The 17,615-nt window shown below is 37.3% G+C and overlaps 1 protein-coding gene across 1 annotated transcript; it reads right to left on the reverse strand.

Moving 5' to 3' along the window:
- Nucleotides 1-757: 757 nt before the first annotated feature.
- On the reverse strand, nucleotides 758-8,889 carry LOC139733787 (uncharacterized). Its single transcript, XM_071644592.1, has 4 exons — nucleotides 8,484-8,889; nucleotides 3,430-3,469; nucleotides 2,577-2,622; nucleotides 758-805 (listed from the first exon to the last, which is right to left on the reverse strand). Exons 1-4 carry the CDS (start codon nucleotides 8,788-8,790, stop codon nucleotides 758-760), a joined length of 441 nt encoding a protein of 146 aa, XP_071500693.1. The 5' UTR covers nucleotides 8,791-8,889.
- Between the last annotated feature and the right edge of the window lie 8,726 nt (nucleotides 8,890-17,615).

Consider the following 17,615-nt stretch of genomic DNA (forward strand, 5'->3'; position numbering starts at 1 on the left):
TAAGTACAATGTACAAGCCATACGAAATTCCAATAATTATTTGCTATTCAAATTGTTCATAATGGCTGCCTTTTCTTTTTTGCACGAATGGCCACATGCAAGTGAAAAGACACGATGTGTTTATTTCCATGTATAACTGTGAACTGAAAGTGATGTTTTGTGAATTTCACTTCCACCGTTCTGTATTGTCTAACTCCCACAAGTTGATATCTACTTGTGCGGCAATCTCTAAATTAGAATTTGATTCTGCATGCCAACCTTATGTATGATGTCATAACTGTAATCTTTGACCCCGTTTTAATACACTGCTGGGCCAGCTTTGGGTCAGCCCAAGGTTGGGGCCCAAATTGTGGTACTTTGGTACTGTGGTACCCACAATTAGTGTGTTCACACCAATGATTTTGGGCTGGCCTACATGAAAACATTTCAATATTTCACTGTAGTGGCTCTTTCCATGTAAATAAAAAATTTTTTTTAGTGCAACGTGGTAGCAGTGCACAGGAAATTTTGTTCACTCACGTCTTTACTTTGTGCAACGATCAAATGTTCCCCACACTCAGCTTATCAAGCGACACAATTTTAACTTGCATGTTGAAAGTATGGTGGCCTTGCCCGAGTGCCAATATGGGTATGTTGGAGAAATTTCATAGACCCATGCCTGAAAGAGGTGCTTACAGTATCTTGTGAGTCTGATTACAAGTATAGTCAGATGTAAGAGAAAATGGGATATAAGCGGAATCACCCACAGTGACAGTGCTTACTTTTTCTCTATTGCAGAGATCCGTCCTTCCAGTGGTTCCACTGCCTGTACAAATCACACAGCAAAAAGTCAAAGAGAATTGGGTAAAAGTCTGGGTGAGGTACATGTTGCACATGTACACTTGTAAGTTGGTTGTGTTTAAGAAAGGGAAATTTCATCCTGATATTATTTTGCTTTGTATGAAAACAAGAAAAAATCTGAGAAGTAGATCAGGGAAAATTTGAAGGGAAAAATGTCTGAGTGACACACAAAAGAACTTATGAACTTTTATGATAATACAGTTTAGAGAGTATCGTAAGGCAAATGGGCAACTCTGTGCGATGAAGATATTGAGCAGCTGTCCACTTGGTTTGTACACACCCCACAAAGAAATATCACTTTACATGTTTGTCTCCTAAGAAAAATTTTCTTCAGACCTGTTCTTGGTACATGCCCAAATATTGGAGGAAATAGAAATTAGTGAATTTTCAAGTTACAAAAAAACGGACAACTGCCAATTTGTCTCAATAATACTCTCTAAACTTGAAAATTCCTAACTTTTCTTGTGCGTCCCAAATCTTCAATGATTTCCTCCTCTGATTTTCTATTTTCATACAAGGCAACCCACATACACTGTGATATCAGCATGTAACAACAGATATTCCAAACACAACTACTCATACATAGTATGTCATGACAAACTTGTATCAACTGAGTACAAAGGAAACACAAACTTTCATTTCTCAGTTTTTCAAACATATATTCTGACTGTCATTTGTATCACTGTCTACATCTCTAGCTATCTCTCCCATATACTCCCTCTACAACATGCTCAATGATTCCTCTTTCTCTGTGTCTCTCTGAATGGAACGCAAGTTACACATCAAGAGCAGAGCCTTCCTCTTGGAAACTTTTAAAAAGACCTTCAACCCCCCCCCCCCCCAATTTATTTCCTCTTCTGTTTAACTTAAAGATAAATGGAGGAGGTTGCGGGGCACAAACACTTGTGCCTGTGATATCGTTTCTATGTACACAATGGTTGGCGAGAACACACTTGAGATGTGAACTCACTAAGAAAAGTCAGGGAAAGGGTACTGATCAGTTTTGTTCGTTAAAGAGGACAGGGCATCATCTATGCCCTTGATACCTTTTTCAAGTTGTTTAAATAACTTCCACTGGGTGGTTGGAAGAGTCAATCAGACTTTGGCAAAGGGAGAGGGAGAAACAAAATGTCAAGTCTGTTTACTCATTACATGCAACTATTTGACTGCCCCTCAACCCACCCAAATACCACACCAATCAATTGACCTCATACAATTGGCAGATTGAGTGTCCATCCTGCAGCCCCCCCCCCCCCCCCCCCCCCCACACACACACACACAGACAGCCACATACTAGCAGGGTTTGGGGTCAGGGTTACAGTGCTTGTTTGTCCTTAACTTTTTACAATTCATACACTTGTACAATATCATCTGCCTGACGACATTTGCAACTACAAATGTAAGAAGGACTTGCAAACAAAACCCACTATTTCATTCCTTTCCCATTGTGAAGTCAGTAGAACAGATTGTTTTCCACCAAATGGCTTCAAGTCTTCAACCATAAAGATTATTCAATATAATATGTGACAATATACTACACATATTTCTGACAAAATTGACATGTTAATAGCATGCACAAGCAGTAAGAAGTACATACAATGTACATTTGTAGAATGTTACATGGTATATATCAAACGTCTTGCCCATTACTTTTTAATAAGTACATCATCCACCAAAAGATTATTGTGAATATATCTATTCAGCAATATTGTGATAAAAAATAGTAAATTCCTCACCTTTCTAACCTCTGACTGCATATCAAAGCCAGCACCCTTGACAAATCTACAAGATACCACACAGAAAGGAAACTTACATGGTTTAAACTAAGACAAACACATCAAATCAAACAAATATCCCAAGACATTACAACAAACACACAAATATTAGTTACAGATTTATCTCTTGGAAGTCATGCTTTTTGATGGTTTTGATGGAACACAAACAAATCTGAAAAGTACTGATGCACATCTGGTTCCTGCAATGAAAGATAACAAAATTCTGCATCTTGAACTACAAATTGATAACCAAACACTACAGGAATACAACACAGAAAAAGATCTGTAAACTAGTGATGACAATTATTGTGTCAAAATAAAACACAGTTGTTTCAACAAAACAGACTACGGGTAATGTTTACAAGTCATCTTACATTGTAGAATATCATAAAATCACACAAAATATGATCTGATTGACTGTGATGTTTGTCACAACTGGTTACAATTTAACACAACAAAATGGTCCCACATCATAGCCGAGACACACAGTCTTCTATGATGCAATTTTTAGATATCATTTTTTGTTTTGTGATAGGCCTGCACATTCCAAGCGAAGAAACATCTCCCCTCTACACAATCTCTTTGATGTATGAGTATTTTGTCCAAAAAAAAGGGGGAACTTCGAAGTTCATGTATAAAATGTGCTGTTCATTACAAATATATATGTCAGTGAAATTAACAATGTACATTGTATTTCCCATTAAAAGAATTGCAACCACAAGCAACAGACATAGACTGTTTTGCAGTTTTCACTTCTCTTCAAAGCCCCTTTTCAGTAACTATAGTAATGTAAAATGCCACATTTTCAACTCACCTATCACCTTCATCTTTGTTTCCTTGGCCCCATACACCTGCTGAATTTCAAACAAAAGATGGAGAAATAACATAATTGTAGTCAGTTGATATAAAAACACTCATTTGGTATTTCAGACTTACCTGAACATAAACAATGGGAAGAAGATGTGTTTTTGTGATAACAAGCACAACTTCAATTAATTTCAAGACTCCTGACTTTATGGGCCTATACAATTAATTCTTATCTGTTCATATGTGTGTTTGTTGTTTGGGGGTAATAAAATACAATAAGCAAAATTGGCATTTAACTCACAGTGTATAACCAGTGCTTTCACTGATTATACAAGTGAAATGAACACTTATATGCACGGTCATCAAAAGTTTGAGCAAAATTTGCCCTGAACCAGGCTATGGAAGAGAGTGTGTCAATAGGACACCGAGGGTGTACCGTACATCACCATAAATGGAACACTAGCTCGGAAGAAATAAAACATTGTACAAAGTGACCAGTACCTCTGTTGCGTTTTGTTTTTTTGGTATAAATGTACATATTACAGCCATGAAGATGTTTCTTCCATTTATTTGAATCTTTGTACATGTATTTTATCCACACACAAAAAAATTAAATGAGTACATTCTACCTTTCTAGATCAAAAAGGCATATCAAAAAACATATGTTCCTTTTTTCTTTCCTTTTTTGGATCTCCAATCCTACAGATTTTTTAGTTGTGCTTCAGAAAACAAATACAGACAAAAAAAAAACAGGTAAAATTTTTTTTGGAAAATAAAATTTTTTCCCTACCTACCGACCCACTTTTCTAGGGGTCATGTTACCGGAAACCAATATTATCTATAAAATGGGTTAACATTTTTCAGAAAATAAAATTTTTCCCCCACCTTCCGACCCACTTTTCTAGAGGTCATGTTACCGGAAACAAACATATTATTTATTTTGGCCTCAGGAGAAGGATGTGCGGTGAAAACTGAAGAAATGATTTGACTTTCATGTGCCCATTCACTTACATTTTGTAGCTCAACTTGCTATAAGTTTGTTATCACTAATATCAGCATTCAGTAATTGTGAAACAAACTGTAGTGTAGGGTGCATTTACAGTACACAACTCACTTCTGGTGCATAATTAAGACTTCCAAACAACTTTCAGGGAGTTTTGGGCAGTTGATATAAGCGCAGAGGTGTTTTGATTATGGGGTTAAAAACATGTCTCTGAATTGCCCCCCCCCCCCCAAAAAAAAAAAAAAAAAAAAAGTGCAATTACAAATTGCGTTTGAGCCAGAAACTCATCTGTGAGACGATACATTGTAAATGCAAAGTCATTTTGAAATTTCATGCATTTATAGCTCCAGCCTGCCCACGTTAGAACCACTGCCAACTACACATCTCCACTCCTCCGGAAAAACAGCGCAATGGAGCAGTACAGTGACAAGGCCTCCCAATCAACTCAAGACAGAGTTGATAAACATAACAACAGAGTTGATAAATGTAACGACTCGGGAAATGCAATCAAAAAGGCATTCTGAATATGAGTATTGAAACGTTTCAAACATGGGAAACTTGTAAATGCAGCCTCAGTTGGAACAGGGAGGTGGGAAGAGAAGGTACACTGTAAAGACCCATGATAGTAAAGTTAGCGAGCCCACTGGGGTGTAGCAATTTGTGCCTCAGCCCAATGCTCTAGAGGCCATGGTGACACACTAGGGATTAGGGGGATTAGGTAATCTCTATTCATTGACAAAATTAGTATCTACACACCAGTACCAACTGGAGAAGAAATCACTCCAGCATACCGGTACTTGCTATTCAGCAATTCAAAAGCACAGTACCGGTAAGGGTTAAAGAATAATACACTGTATCCCTTACTGCGGCGCAGTGATGTTGAGCGATTGCAATTTGCTGGAATGGTTCAGGCGCAGAGGACAGAACGTTATGCAATAATCTCACCCCAGTTGGGCACCGCTTGTAAAGAATCCCCCCTCCCCCTCAAACATTCCCAAGTCATTGTCTGTTCTGTTTAACTTGAGACGGTACTCCACCCAACCTGATCCATTGAAAGGGAAGTCTTACTTGGGATTTGGGGCCACTGACACTGAATAGAGGAGGGTCTCGTCGTGAATATTCATGACTTCCTACAAAGATTTCCACGTGGCGGCTTCGTGCACTTACAAAATCGGGCCAAATAGTTGGTAGAAAATATCCAACACAAAAACACAGATACACACACTCGACAAAAGAAAAAGACATGCATTACGCAGCATGCTTCAATTGCTGAATTACATTAAGGAATATCCCTTCATTTGGACTAGGAAGGCAAGTCTTTATTAGAGCACTTTCCTCCACTTGAAATTTACAGGGTATATTGCATTCTGATACTTGTATGATTATAATTATGAAGAAGGTGAACATATAGTACACTAACAGTCTACAGGTCCCCCCCCCCCCTGCCCACACACACACACACACACACACACACACACACACACACACGCACACACACACACACACAAACAAACACATCACCAGGTGCATGTGCATTCACGATGACAATTATTCATATTTTCCATGGGGGGGGGGGGGGTTAACAGATACTCATTACAGAAAAAAAAAATGGTGTGAATTATTTTTAGAGCTTGTTCATGTGACAGGTAGATAAGTCTGCATTACTTTTTTTTTTAATGCAGAAATTTGGGGAAGCATCTGTGAAAGGGGTAATATGCATTAAATGTGGGCAAGAGTACCACATGTTCCTCCAGCTAAAATGCAGCGTTCCTACCACTTGCCAGGAGCCGAGCGATCAATGTCATGAATGCAGTTACAATTCTTATTTTTGTGTAGCCGTCCAGAAAAACATTTAAACCTGTCAACAACAAAGGCTCAAGGGACTACACAAATGGGGTCATTTTAGACAGGTGGTTGTTGTAGTCAGGTTTGGTGCAGTTCAAGCTGTTTCGCAAAGTCCCATATGATTACAATTGTACATGTACACACAAATTTATTCACATATTTGTATAAATACATCTTTTTGAAATAATTTTCATGCATGAACAACAACATACAGCAAAGACCAGGGCCCTGTTTCATAAAGCTGTTCGTAAAGTTACGAACAGCTTTATGAAACACCCCACTGCTCTATCTTTTGTCTTTTATGGAAAACAGATATCATAATACAAATACAATACTACAATCCACAGTAACAACCATATGAGTACATGTACAAATACATGTACAATATTTGCAACCAAGAAAAATGTTTCATCTCAGATACATTTTTGTAAAGAGCACTAGACTGTGTTTTATACAAATGTACAGTGTAGAAACAGTCCACAGCGTTGTATTACCATAAAAACATAGAACCTACATGTACACCAAACACGTAAATGATACACAAATATACAAGGCCTGAGAGGTTCTGGTTGAAACTATGTGCATGAGGTGAATTCAGTGATACTATTACTATTTTCTGAGGGGCGCAGCCCCCCAAAAATAGTGCTACTGAAGTCACCGAAGGCACAATGGTCTGGTATATTTGTTTTATATCCATCCAAATGAATTTTAAGAGTACGACTGTTGTATAACAGCAAAGTAAAGTGGGTTGTGAACTGATATGAAGTCATCTTTTTTTTTTTCATGCACAAAATTACAATGTGAAAAAGTATGCATCGACTGCGCGATGGCCTCTATCTCGCCAAGCATAGACGTCGCGCGTTTGGTGGAAAACCAGACTGTGCCATGATGTCTCATGCACTAAATGATACGCACTGCCACTGGTGACAATAGTGGTGAATGTGCGCTTAGCATACCATGGCAGCATGATATATTTTTTTTTACTATTTCCCTACTACTGTACTAGGAAAGTAGTTGGACTAGGAATTTCATGGTGGATATGTTTGGTTACTTTCAATGCCCTCGACCAATCAGAGGACAAGAAATAATTTGTGAGGAATATAATTTCGATGATAACAGGATTAGGTAAAACGAAAACAAACACACACACACAGAGTAGCCTAACCAGACGCCGTGCAAGCTTGTGTACAGCAACATGGTTGTGTAGACTCTAACGTTACAGTTAACACACTTGTAGATTTCTACTAATACTACAGTAACACTCACAGTCGACACTGTACAGTAACGTTACATAAAACAAAACCAATAAAGTCTAGAGTAAAATATCCCGTTTGCGGCAGTTTAAGCATTGTTAAGGGTTTTTCCAACTTGTAAACAAATCAGGCAAATTATTTTCAACCATTTCATATATCATAGACAAGATTATTCATTAACGCAATTGTTTTCATGAAAGAAATTTACCATTGACCAACGCAGTTTTCATGATTTACCAGGGCAAAACCCGGCACAATTTTCGCCGATAAGGGCGATATGCGACGTAGTATTTCTGCTTGCGGCACGATGTACAATCCCTATGCAATACGCGCGTGCTCCGCGATCTTTAGCTGAACGCCTTCACATGTCTCGCGAACATTGCGTAAGCGCCAACTCCCATTGCGAAAGCACGTGAAAATAGCGTGCGCACATGCATTGGCCGCAAACAAGATCGCAATTCTGGCGGTGTTGTTGATGTCTTTCTCGTGTTTTTCTCATTTTTTTTCGATGGTAACATCCACTTTCCGAAAAAAATGGCGGCCCACATCGGCTCGCGAAAGTTCTATTTTACGTGAGGATATGTTTTCAAAATCCATGAACATCGAGAAAACGACAAAAAATCCAGTTATTTGGACCATTGTTTCTTAACTGTTATGTTAAGAAGTACCGAAAATTTCATTTTGGACACGATATGTTGTCATTTAGGTGAGAAAATTTCACTTTCGTCAGAGATCGTGCCCATTTTATCGGTTGGTTTTTGTTGATTGCTAGTGTGTTAGTATATGTGTAGTGTGCATGTGACAGTGCAATGCTGTGTTTAGCTGTATATTACCGTGTATGTTGTACCTGCCGCGAACGGCTGCACGGCCGCTTACTGACGCAGTTACTCTACCTACATTTCACAGTAGTAGCAAACAGATGTCAGTCAAACTCAAACTTTGAACCTAGTCGCTGCTTACCAATGATTATACACAAGACTCCCCCGAAGGCAATGAATATTCTGCAGCGTTTCCACATAGTCATGGCAGATGCCCAGTTCATTCTGAGCCGTCGTCTGTACCAAGAGAAAGTCCAGTGTCTACTACTACCCGAGCGATATGTAGGAGGGCTACCACGGGAGGAGGAGAGTGGGTGAGTTTCGGCTGCGGCAAACGGCTCACTCTCGTTGAGTGCGCCTGACGATCGTTTCAGCTGTGACTGCAACGGTCCGGTACCCGTACTGTCAGTGTCCCGTTCATCGTATAATGAACTGCTGCCGCTGTGCATTCCTCTGGCCGGTGCCAAACGGCGGATCCCGTTAATCCGTTGACCCTGGCCCGCACTAGAGCAAACGTACGGGCTGCGCTCGTGTACTGTGTGCTCGGGGAAGGGATGGCCGCACGATGTACGATCGAAAGGGGGTTCAACAAACAATGGAGATACACACGGTTCTTTCTTTTGCCTCTCTAAGCCGCATTGTTTGCTGGCGCTTTGTACTAAGTGTTACCTCACTGTAGGTCTGGTCAATCTTCGTAAGGACTAATGATTTCAGATCACAGAGGAAGTAGGGGCTTCGAATTCACCTTGATCCTGTTAACGTTGTAACAGTACTGCACGCGCACGATACACAACATAACCCCAGTACAAAATATACGCACTGCGTTTCCGTGCCGTTTCACTATACGAGAGTAGTCGTGTAATTCCATACCCAAATCTTTACTTTCTACGCTTTCGCTGTAAAAGTTCCTGATGGTAAAAGTGGCGTTTCTTTGCCTTTCCGAAGCATTCACCTGAACAGGCGCTTGTGCAGGCCTATCTCCTTCAAATTACTGTATGTGGGCTGGGGTCCGTTTCATCAGGGATGATCTTTCCCACCTCCCTGGTTTCATGAAAGTTTTATGAGGGACTTTTCTCTATATAAGACACACTTCGAACGGAATCATGAAATACCAGTAGTCATCATCACATAAAGTCGGACATGATTATAATGAAATATCTATTTTGGGTTTCTTTTTTCTTTTACATATCGTGCTGTTGCGTTACCGTCTTGTATCTTCATGGGTTCATCTCATCATATGTTTTGAATAACATCCTAACCAAACCTCCCGGAGCTGAGTCTGAGACGAACGAAACAAGCAGGAAATTAGTATAGGCCCTACACGAGATCCGTTACCATGACACCTCGTAATGCCGCTCGATCAGTGGATTTCCTGAAGTTAAACAACATCAGCAAGAATGAAAAAAAACTGAACAGTAAAGTAAACTGCACGTTCATCATAATCGGATAATACGTATAGCTACAAAGTTGGGGAATATTTAAACATTTTTTTTTTCCATGAGAGTGATATCACAATCTCTAATAAGGGATCATGTCTCCCATCGGCTAACACCGAACTCCTTACTGTATTTCCTCCTTTTCCCTAACATTCTAAATGTGAGGGGATATGGATACTGCATGGTTATCCTTCGTATCGAATCATTCTAAACTTTTTTTTCTTGATTTCAAATGCGGTACCTTTTAAAGGGATGGTACAGTATTGGTGGAGATGAGAATTGGGCTTTTAACTTTTTGCGAGATACCAAGAAAACACTTATGATATAGTGCAGAGCATATAATTATACCATTTTTTAGAGGAATTCAAAGTTTATTTGATGAACATCGGGTTTGGAATGACTGAAACATCCAAAAACAAAGTAAAACAAAGCGATCGTAATGAAGTGTGGGTCCCACACCTTATTAGAATCGCTCTTTTTTTTTGGATATCTCAGCCATTTCAAATAAACATCAAATAGACATTGAATTCCTCATAGAATTACATGCTCTTTTTATTATTTCATCTCACTTAGTAATGTTAGAAACCTGAAATTATAATAGGTATCAACCAAAACTATACGATCAAAAGTAGTATTTGTTGCATTATACACGTTAAAATTCATAGTCAAGAGATGATCTGTAAACAGAATGACTTGAGTTCTTTGATTTTCACAAGGTAAAACCGGCTGTGATGAGGAAAGTTCCGAACATGGCATATAATCTCATTACCACGAGTTGTGACCATGATGCACTTTTTCATTTAAAAAAACATATAAAAAGTTTTATTCACTCTCGTGTCCCATTGCAATTGAATGTCAACACATAATTATTGCAGGGCTCGACACTAACGGTGGCCCGGTGGCCCGGGGCCACCAAAAATGAAAGTCGGGCCACCAAATTTCAAAAAAGGGCAAATTTGGTGGCCCGCCTCGGGCCACCAAAATGTTTTGAAAAGTATGTCAATAAATTCGTAACTTTTTTGCGCCGGAAATTAGCAGTTAAATGTGTTCAAAGGATGGATGAAAAGGACTGAATTAATGCCTGAGAGTGAGTGTTGCAAGTTTGTTGAAGTTTATTTATGAGTATAGATATGTCCAACTTCTAATTCTTACTATCATAAATCTTAAATATTTGACTCATGAAAAAATGGACTTTTAATGTTTTTTATTTGTTGTTTTTTTTTGGGGGGGGACACCAAATTTTTCTCTCGGGCCACCCAAAATTTGAAATGTTGGATTTTGGTGGCCCCATCGGGCCACCAAGCAAAAAAGTTAGTGTCGAGCCATGATTATTGTATTATTATCATTATTGTGCATATATGTTGCAAGTGTATATATGATCCACAAAGAAACTGAAAAATAATTAAGTAAAGTCGCAACAAGATTTTATCCCACCGCGGAGTAACGATTAAACTTGATTTTGGGAACGATTGATCCGTTTGCATGACACGTTGCAGGTAAAATAAACAAAAGGCACAAATTATAAAATTTCTACACCCGCAATCATACATGCAATGAATCTTCCAGGCCTGGCAAGCTGTAAAATATATTCAGTAAGATATCGGTGATAAAAACCTTCCATACATATTATGTATACATCTTTGTTGTTTGTCTGTTAATTTGTTTGTTTGTTTTTTAGGACCTCGATGTAACGAGATATTGGTGGTTTAGGTTATCATGCTGCTGCCTCGAATATGTTGTTGGTTGTTTGTTTTGTTTTTTCTTGGGGGGGTTGTCTTTTGTCTTTTCAATAGCCCGTGTATGGCATATACCCATGGGACTTTGGCTGCTTTTCCGTGAAAACTAATTTAAAAAATCACAATAAGATATAAACAAATCAAAGCATACATGAACAAATAAACTTTTTAATTAATAAGTATAATGCCTTCATGTTTCTCATGTATATTTTGTTATAGGATTTCCACCCTAATTTCATCAGATTTGCTTTCGATTTAACGATGCGATGATTCATGTTCAGTCAAATTTGAATGATAACTGAGATCAACATTCTAAAGACTAACTATAGTTCATCTAATTTGATTTCATTAGCATGCGATTGCATGATTTTTCTTAGATCATATACAAAGTGTGGAAGTGCGTTCAAGAATGCACGTGAAACGCATAGATTAATTGCAGCAGCCCTGCAATATTAATGTATAAAGCTCATTCACGAAAATGCAAGCACTTACATCATTATTTTTGGCAGTGCTTTTCGTTTCTAACTTAATATGTTCTTTGTATAGTCATGCTCATCTTTTTGAATAAATTATGCAAACTTAGTGTATACCTTGAAATGAGACCTTTGCCTATTGGCATTTCCCGTTCCTCTGACATACTGTCATCAGAAATGTTACTTTATGTAGGCCCGATAATAATATAGCTCAATAACAAAAACAAACAAACAAACAAACAATAATGAATTGAGGTATGGCACACACACATAATCATCATCAACAAAACTATATTATTCGTGCGTGCTGAGTATATGACGGTGGATAGAATTCATACAAACAAAGTTTGATCGAAATTGACTGAAAATTTAATCTTCAAGATCTGAACGTTAATCGGACTCTCTCAGACTGTCAGTCGACATAATCTAATGGTCAATAATACAAGAATGATAAACCAAGGAGGTAATACGTCTGTGGTATGATTCATGTTCATATCCAATAGCATTTATGAAATATATATTGAAGTACAGTCACTAATTACGTGAATAATCTGGTAAAACAAAGAAACGCAATCGCGAGACACTATAGGCCTACTAGTATTCAGTGTATACTAAAACTTGTGCACTCTCAGCTTGACTCAGTGATATAGCAACTACAGATTTCTGTAGTATGCCTAAACACACACACACACACACACACACACACACACACACACACACACAAACAAACAAACAAACAAACAAACAGAAAGTTGTGGTGGTGTAGCGAGCTGGGAGAAGAAGGAGACGAAGAAAGACAGATATGAATATGCCGTGTTGTTTGGGGGAAAAAAAAAATCTCACCAATCGATGAAATGACTTCCAGTATGTCACATCCAGATGCATTCACTTTTCTATCGCGGGAAATTTGAAATTGCAGACAAGGTATACAGGAACAGACAATGAAATTAAATGAGATCGATATTGGGTAGGGCGGGGCAAGCAATGGTATACTGTAAAAGTGGAAATTTTCGCGGTGTCGAAATTTTCGCGCATTTCGCGCAACCCGCGAAACTAGCGCGAAAATAAAAGCACGCGAATATTTTTGCTTGCCATGTATGTTCCTGCACGTGATGTCTTGATTCCGCGGAATTAAAAACGCGCGAAACTCTTCTCACCCGGCCAAGCGAGAAAAATTACTCGTGCGAAAATATCTACTTTTACAGTACATGGCGGGGAAGAAGGGTATTTTATGTTCGTTGTTGTTTTGTGCTGTCTTTAATTTGTTAATTTTGATTATTTTGCCTAGATGTATAGATCAGGGACGAGGTGGATTGAAGCATCTGCCTCCCTGGATTTTGTAGATTTAGGACTAAATACGTTATTGGCTGTTTTGGTGGTGTTGTTGTTGTTGTTGTTGCTTTAATCTAAAACTATATGAGAAGGACTGAGAAACACATAGCTGCTGGTGGTGGTCATAAGAAAGAAATAACAATTTGATACGACGCGTCGCAAAACAGCACTAACACTAAGTCTTCTATCTTCTATAAAATGCCGAATACCAAACTTAGGTTAAATGTTCGACCAATATTTACTTTATAAACTGTGTGTTGCTTTACAAATTAGTTGAAGTCGTAGTCTTCCAACGTCCATCCAACCATTCGTAAATGAAAACAAACAAACAAACAAACAAACAATCAAACAAACGAGAGTACATAAATAATATTCAAAATTCGCGACAGCTATGGCGTATATGATAGACGACTTGCAAAATTGCTTAAGTAGTGTTTGTTGTCACAAGGGCTTATAGATATTCTTCTCGGAAAACTGGCATAATCGACGTTGAAAATTACACGTGTATCAAGCCAACGTCGTCCGTGCCAAAGAAGAAAAGTATAATAATAGGCCTAAATGACTGATGAGCGCATTAAACGTGGATTCTGTGTGACAACACAAGATGGCGTCCTACACATTGTTCCCTCGTGAAACTGTGTGTTTGTGATAGGAACCGTGAGAAGCTTTTCGTCTCACCTCCATGGTTTGTGTCAATCCAGAATGTGTGAATTACTTTGCGTTCTCTGACAATTCTATTTGTGTCCCGGGAAGACCGTATTAACTCTTTCTCTGCCAATGAGTCAAATGTGCACACATTCCACACACAAACTTATGGGTAGGCACGCAGAGGGCTGGAAAAAGTATTGATCTGTTGATTTAATCACGAAATGTGATTGATCATCAATAAACACTGATAAAATGCTGAAATAAGAAAAGGTAAAGGTTTTACTTAAAGGAGACCTCCGGATAATTTTCAGATTTTTACATTTGAACAACTACAAATTAGTTATACTGCAAAAGGATTGAGGACAGAGTTTCAGAATTTGTGATGATTGGGATGAAGAATAAGAATACTTTCAAAATTTAGAACAAATTGCAATGAACAAGGATGATAACATGGCAGAGTCACCATAAGAATGCATGAGTTGGGGCTCAAGAAAGCAGAACAAAAGAAGAAGGCATGCATAGATTATACACAGGTGAACTCGCAAGCAAGCGGTATTGTAATGGAATTACAATGCTACATTTCTTAAATATGTGAACCTCCTATGTCATCATCCTTGTTCAGTGTAATTTGTTTAAGGTTTTTCAAAGTATTGTTTCTCTGCTCAAGAACCACAATGACTTCTACAAATTAATCTATAAATGGAGTTGTCGATTTATGTACTACATGATGTGAAATTATGAAAATCGTCTGGAATGTCCCTTTAATTGTCTCTTTTTGTGAATTATCTCGTTTTGCTATCATGCTTTTCACTTTGTCCCTGAAGGACATCATTGCTAAGTTTTAGGATACACGAGAATTTATTTATAAAGAATTGTATTTATGATACCGTGACCGATCATTCTCTCTGTTTGATTGCATACTGTGCTATTCTACGCAAAATTGAGTAGGATGAGGAATCAGACCCTACATTGTAAACAATTCAGATTTGACACTAATAACTAACAACTTATTCCAAAGAAGATGAGTTATACATTGTGGAAATGGCCTGATCGCTATTTCTATAATGATCAAATAGTCCATTGAAGTCCTGGAATAGGAGAGAGAGGATCCTTTGTTGATTCAATGTCTGTGGGCAAGCTAGTGAAACATTTCATTTACTACCATAGAAATCACTCAAAGTACGCAGACCTCCGCTAATCATTGCACTTCAATAATTTCCACCCATATTAATTGATTTCCACCCTAATCTAACTATACACAGCCCAGTCGCTGTAAAAACGCATTTTTACAGCGACTGGGCTGTGTATAGTTACCCTATATCATAGTCCAATACATTCAAATCATCTGCACCATTTTGACTCTTTGACCATCAAAACTATACCTTCCCTGCCGACCAGCCGTCGCTGCCTCCGCCGTACTTTCTGGCTAACAGCGCAGTGGCTCTGATGATCGCAAAATCCAGCGCGCCAATTAGTGTTCACGATAAACCCCACCGCTGCTAAAAAATTCAAAAGCTAAAAAACGAAAAAAAAAAATGAAACAACAACAACACCTGATCCGCCAGACGGTGATCTGGATCACTAATCAAATTTAATCATCTGTGCTTGATTGTGTCATAAGCGATATTTCCTGAAACTTTTATGCAAATCCGTGTTTAACGTTTGTCTAACTTTGCAAATAGAACGATCAAGCAGACAGACAACCCTTTGAGGTGAGTCTCACCTCCCTGGACAAACTAATGCCGGCAACTCACATACACTCCTTGGCTGAAGTAACAAGATACGGTTATGTCTATGGAAACGCCTCCTCCTCTGATCCTCATCGTGTTTAACCAGAATTGTGACCATAAGTTCACATCATATCATATTCATTACATTTCTGAAAGTTGAACCTTCACCATGTTTAAGATATAAACATTGTTTGAATATACTATACAGCACAAAGGAGAACATTATTAAGGAAAAAAACTGTCCAACCAGACAGAGTGGGAAAATGGACTTTACTGATGATAAATGAATAAATAAATAAATTATATATATATATATATATATATATATATATATATATATATATATATATATATATATATTTATATATATGAAGAGTTTGTTCGCAAAAACCGATAAGTACATTTTTGAAGATTTTGAGGTATGGTCTCTGTCATAAAGTACAAAATAATACCTTATAAATGATATATTGGTCACTACATATAAAGGTACATTTTTAAAGTTATGGTCAAAAGAAGCAAAAATTTTCTTATTATTCTCTTTATTTTTCTTGACTTTTAATCGCAAATATCTAATTTTGGCAAATATGGACTTATTGGTTTTTGCGAACAAACTTCATATATACATACATATACACACATATACATACACACACACACACACACACGCACATACAGCAAACTTCACACTCATCAGTCACGAGCCAAAAAAAACCCCATAAAGTCCCAATTTCCCCATGTGTTCATATGCAGATAGAGAAAAAAGATATATATATATATATATATATATATATATATATATATATGACAATATGATTATTATATGGCAGCATTATGATATAAGAATTTATTCATATATATATATATATTTTGGACATATGATGTTATTCTGATGATGATTTGAGGTCTGATTGGATATTTGTATTGAATTGAATGATTGATTTGTGTATATAAAGGAAATGATTTAGAAGATTGGTAATATATGAAATTGCATTATATATTATATGACACATCAGGTTATTCATATGATAATCATTCTGTTGGTAGGTCCTGACGAAGGCCCAATGACGGGCCGAAAGCTTGACAAATAAAAGGGAGACTAAGATCGAGAGCAACGTCCCGCCTCAGTCCAATTTCTTTCAATATATATATATATGTATATATATATATATATATATATATATATATATATATATATATATATATATATGTATATATATAGCAATAATATTGTCACAACAGAGGAATGCATTAAATGCCAATCTTGATTTTGATTAAAAATCCGAATTTTCGGGGGTCCTCCCCCTTCGTCAGGGATGACAGTGCGAATGAATTTTCACAGTGAGGTGTGGAATTAACACCTCACTGTTAATATCACTGTGAAAATTCATTTGCACTGTCATCCCTGACGAAGGGGGAGGACCCCTGAAAATTCGGATTTTTAATTAAAATCAAGATTGGCATTTAATGCATTCCTCTGTTGTGACATTATTATTGCTATTTCTAGTACTGCCAATACGCAGAGCAACTACAATATATATATATATACATATACATATGTATATGAAGAGTTTGTTTGCAAAAACCGATAAGTCCATATTTGCCAAATGGAGATATTTGCGATTAAAGGTCAAGAAAAATAAAGAGAATAATAATAAGAATTTTTTTGCATCTTTAGATCATAACTTCAAAAATGTACCTTTATATGTAGTGACCAATATATCATTTAAAAGGTATTATTTTGTACTTTATGACAGAGATCTTACTTCAAAATCTTCAAAAATGGACTTATCGGTTTTTGCAAACAAACTCTTCATATCTATATATATATATATATATCTATATATATCTATATATATATATATATATATATCTATATATATATATATATATATATATATATATATATATATATATATATA

This window comes from Diadema antillarum, unplaced genomic scaffold (genome assembly GCF_040938485.1).
Source record: "Diadema antillarum isolate AM-2024a unplaced genomic scaffold, OU_Dant_1.0 seq00000491_RagTag, whole genome shotgun sequence".
Taxonomy (NCBI): Eukaryota; Metazoa; Echinodermata; class Echinoidea; order Diadematoida; family Diadematidae; genus Diadema; species Diadema antillarum.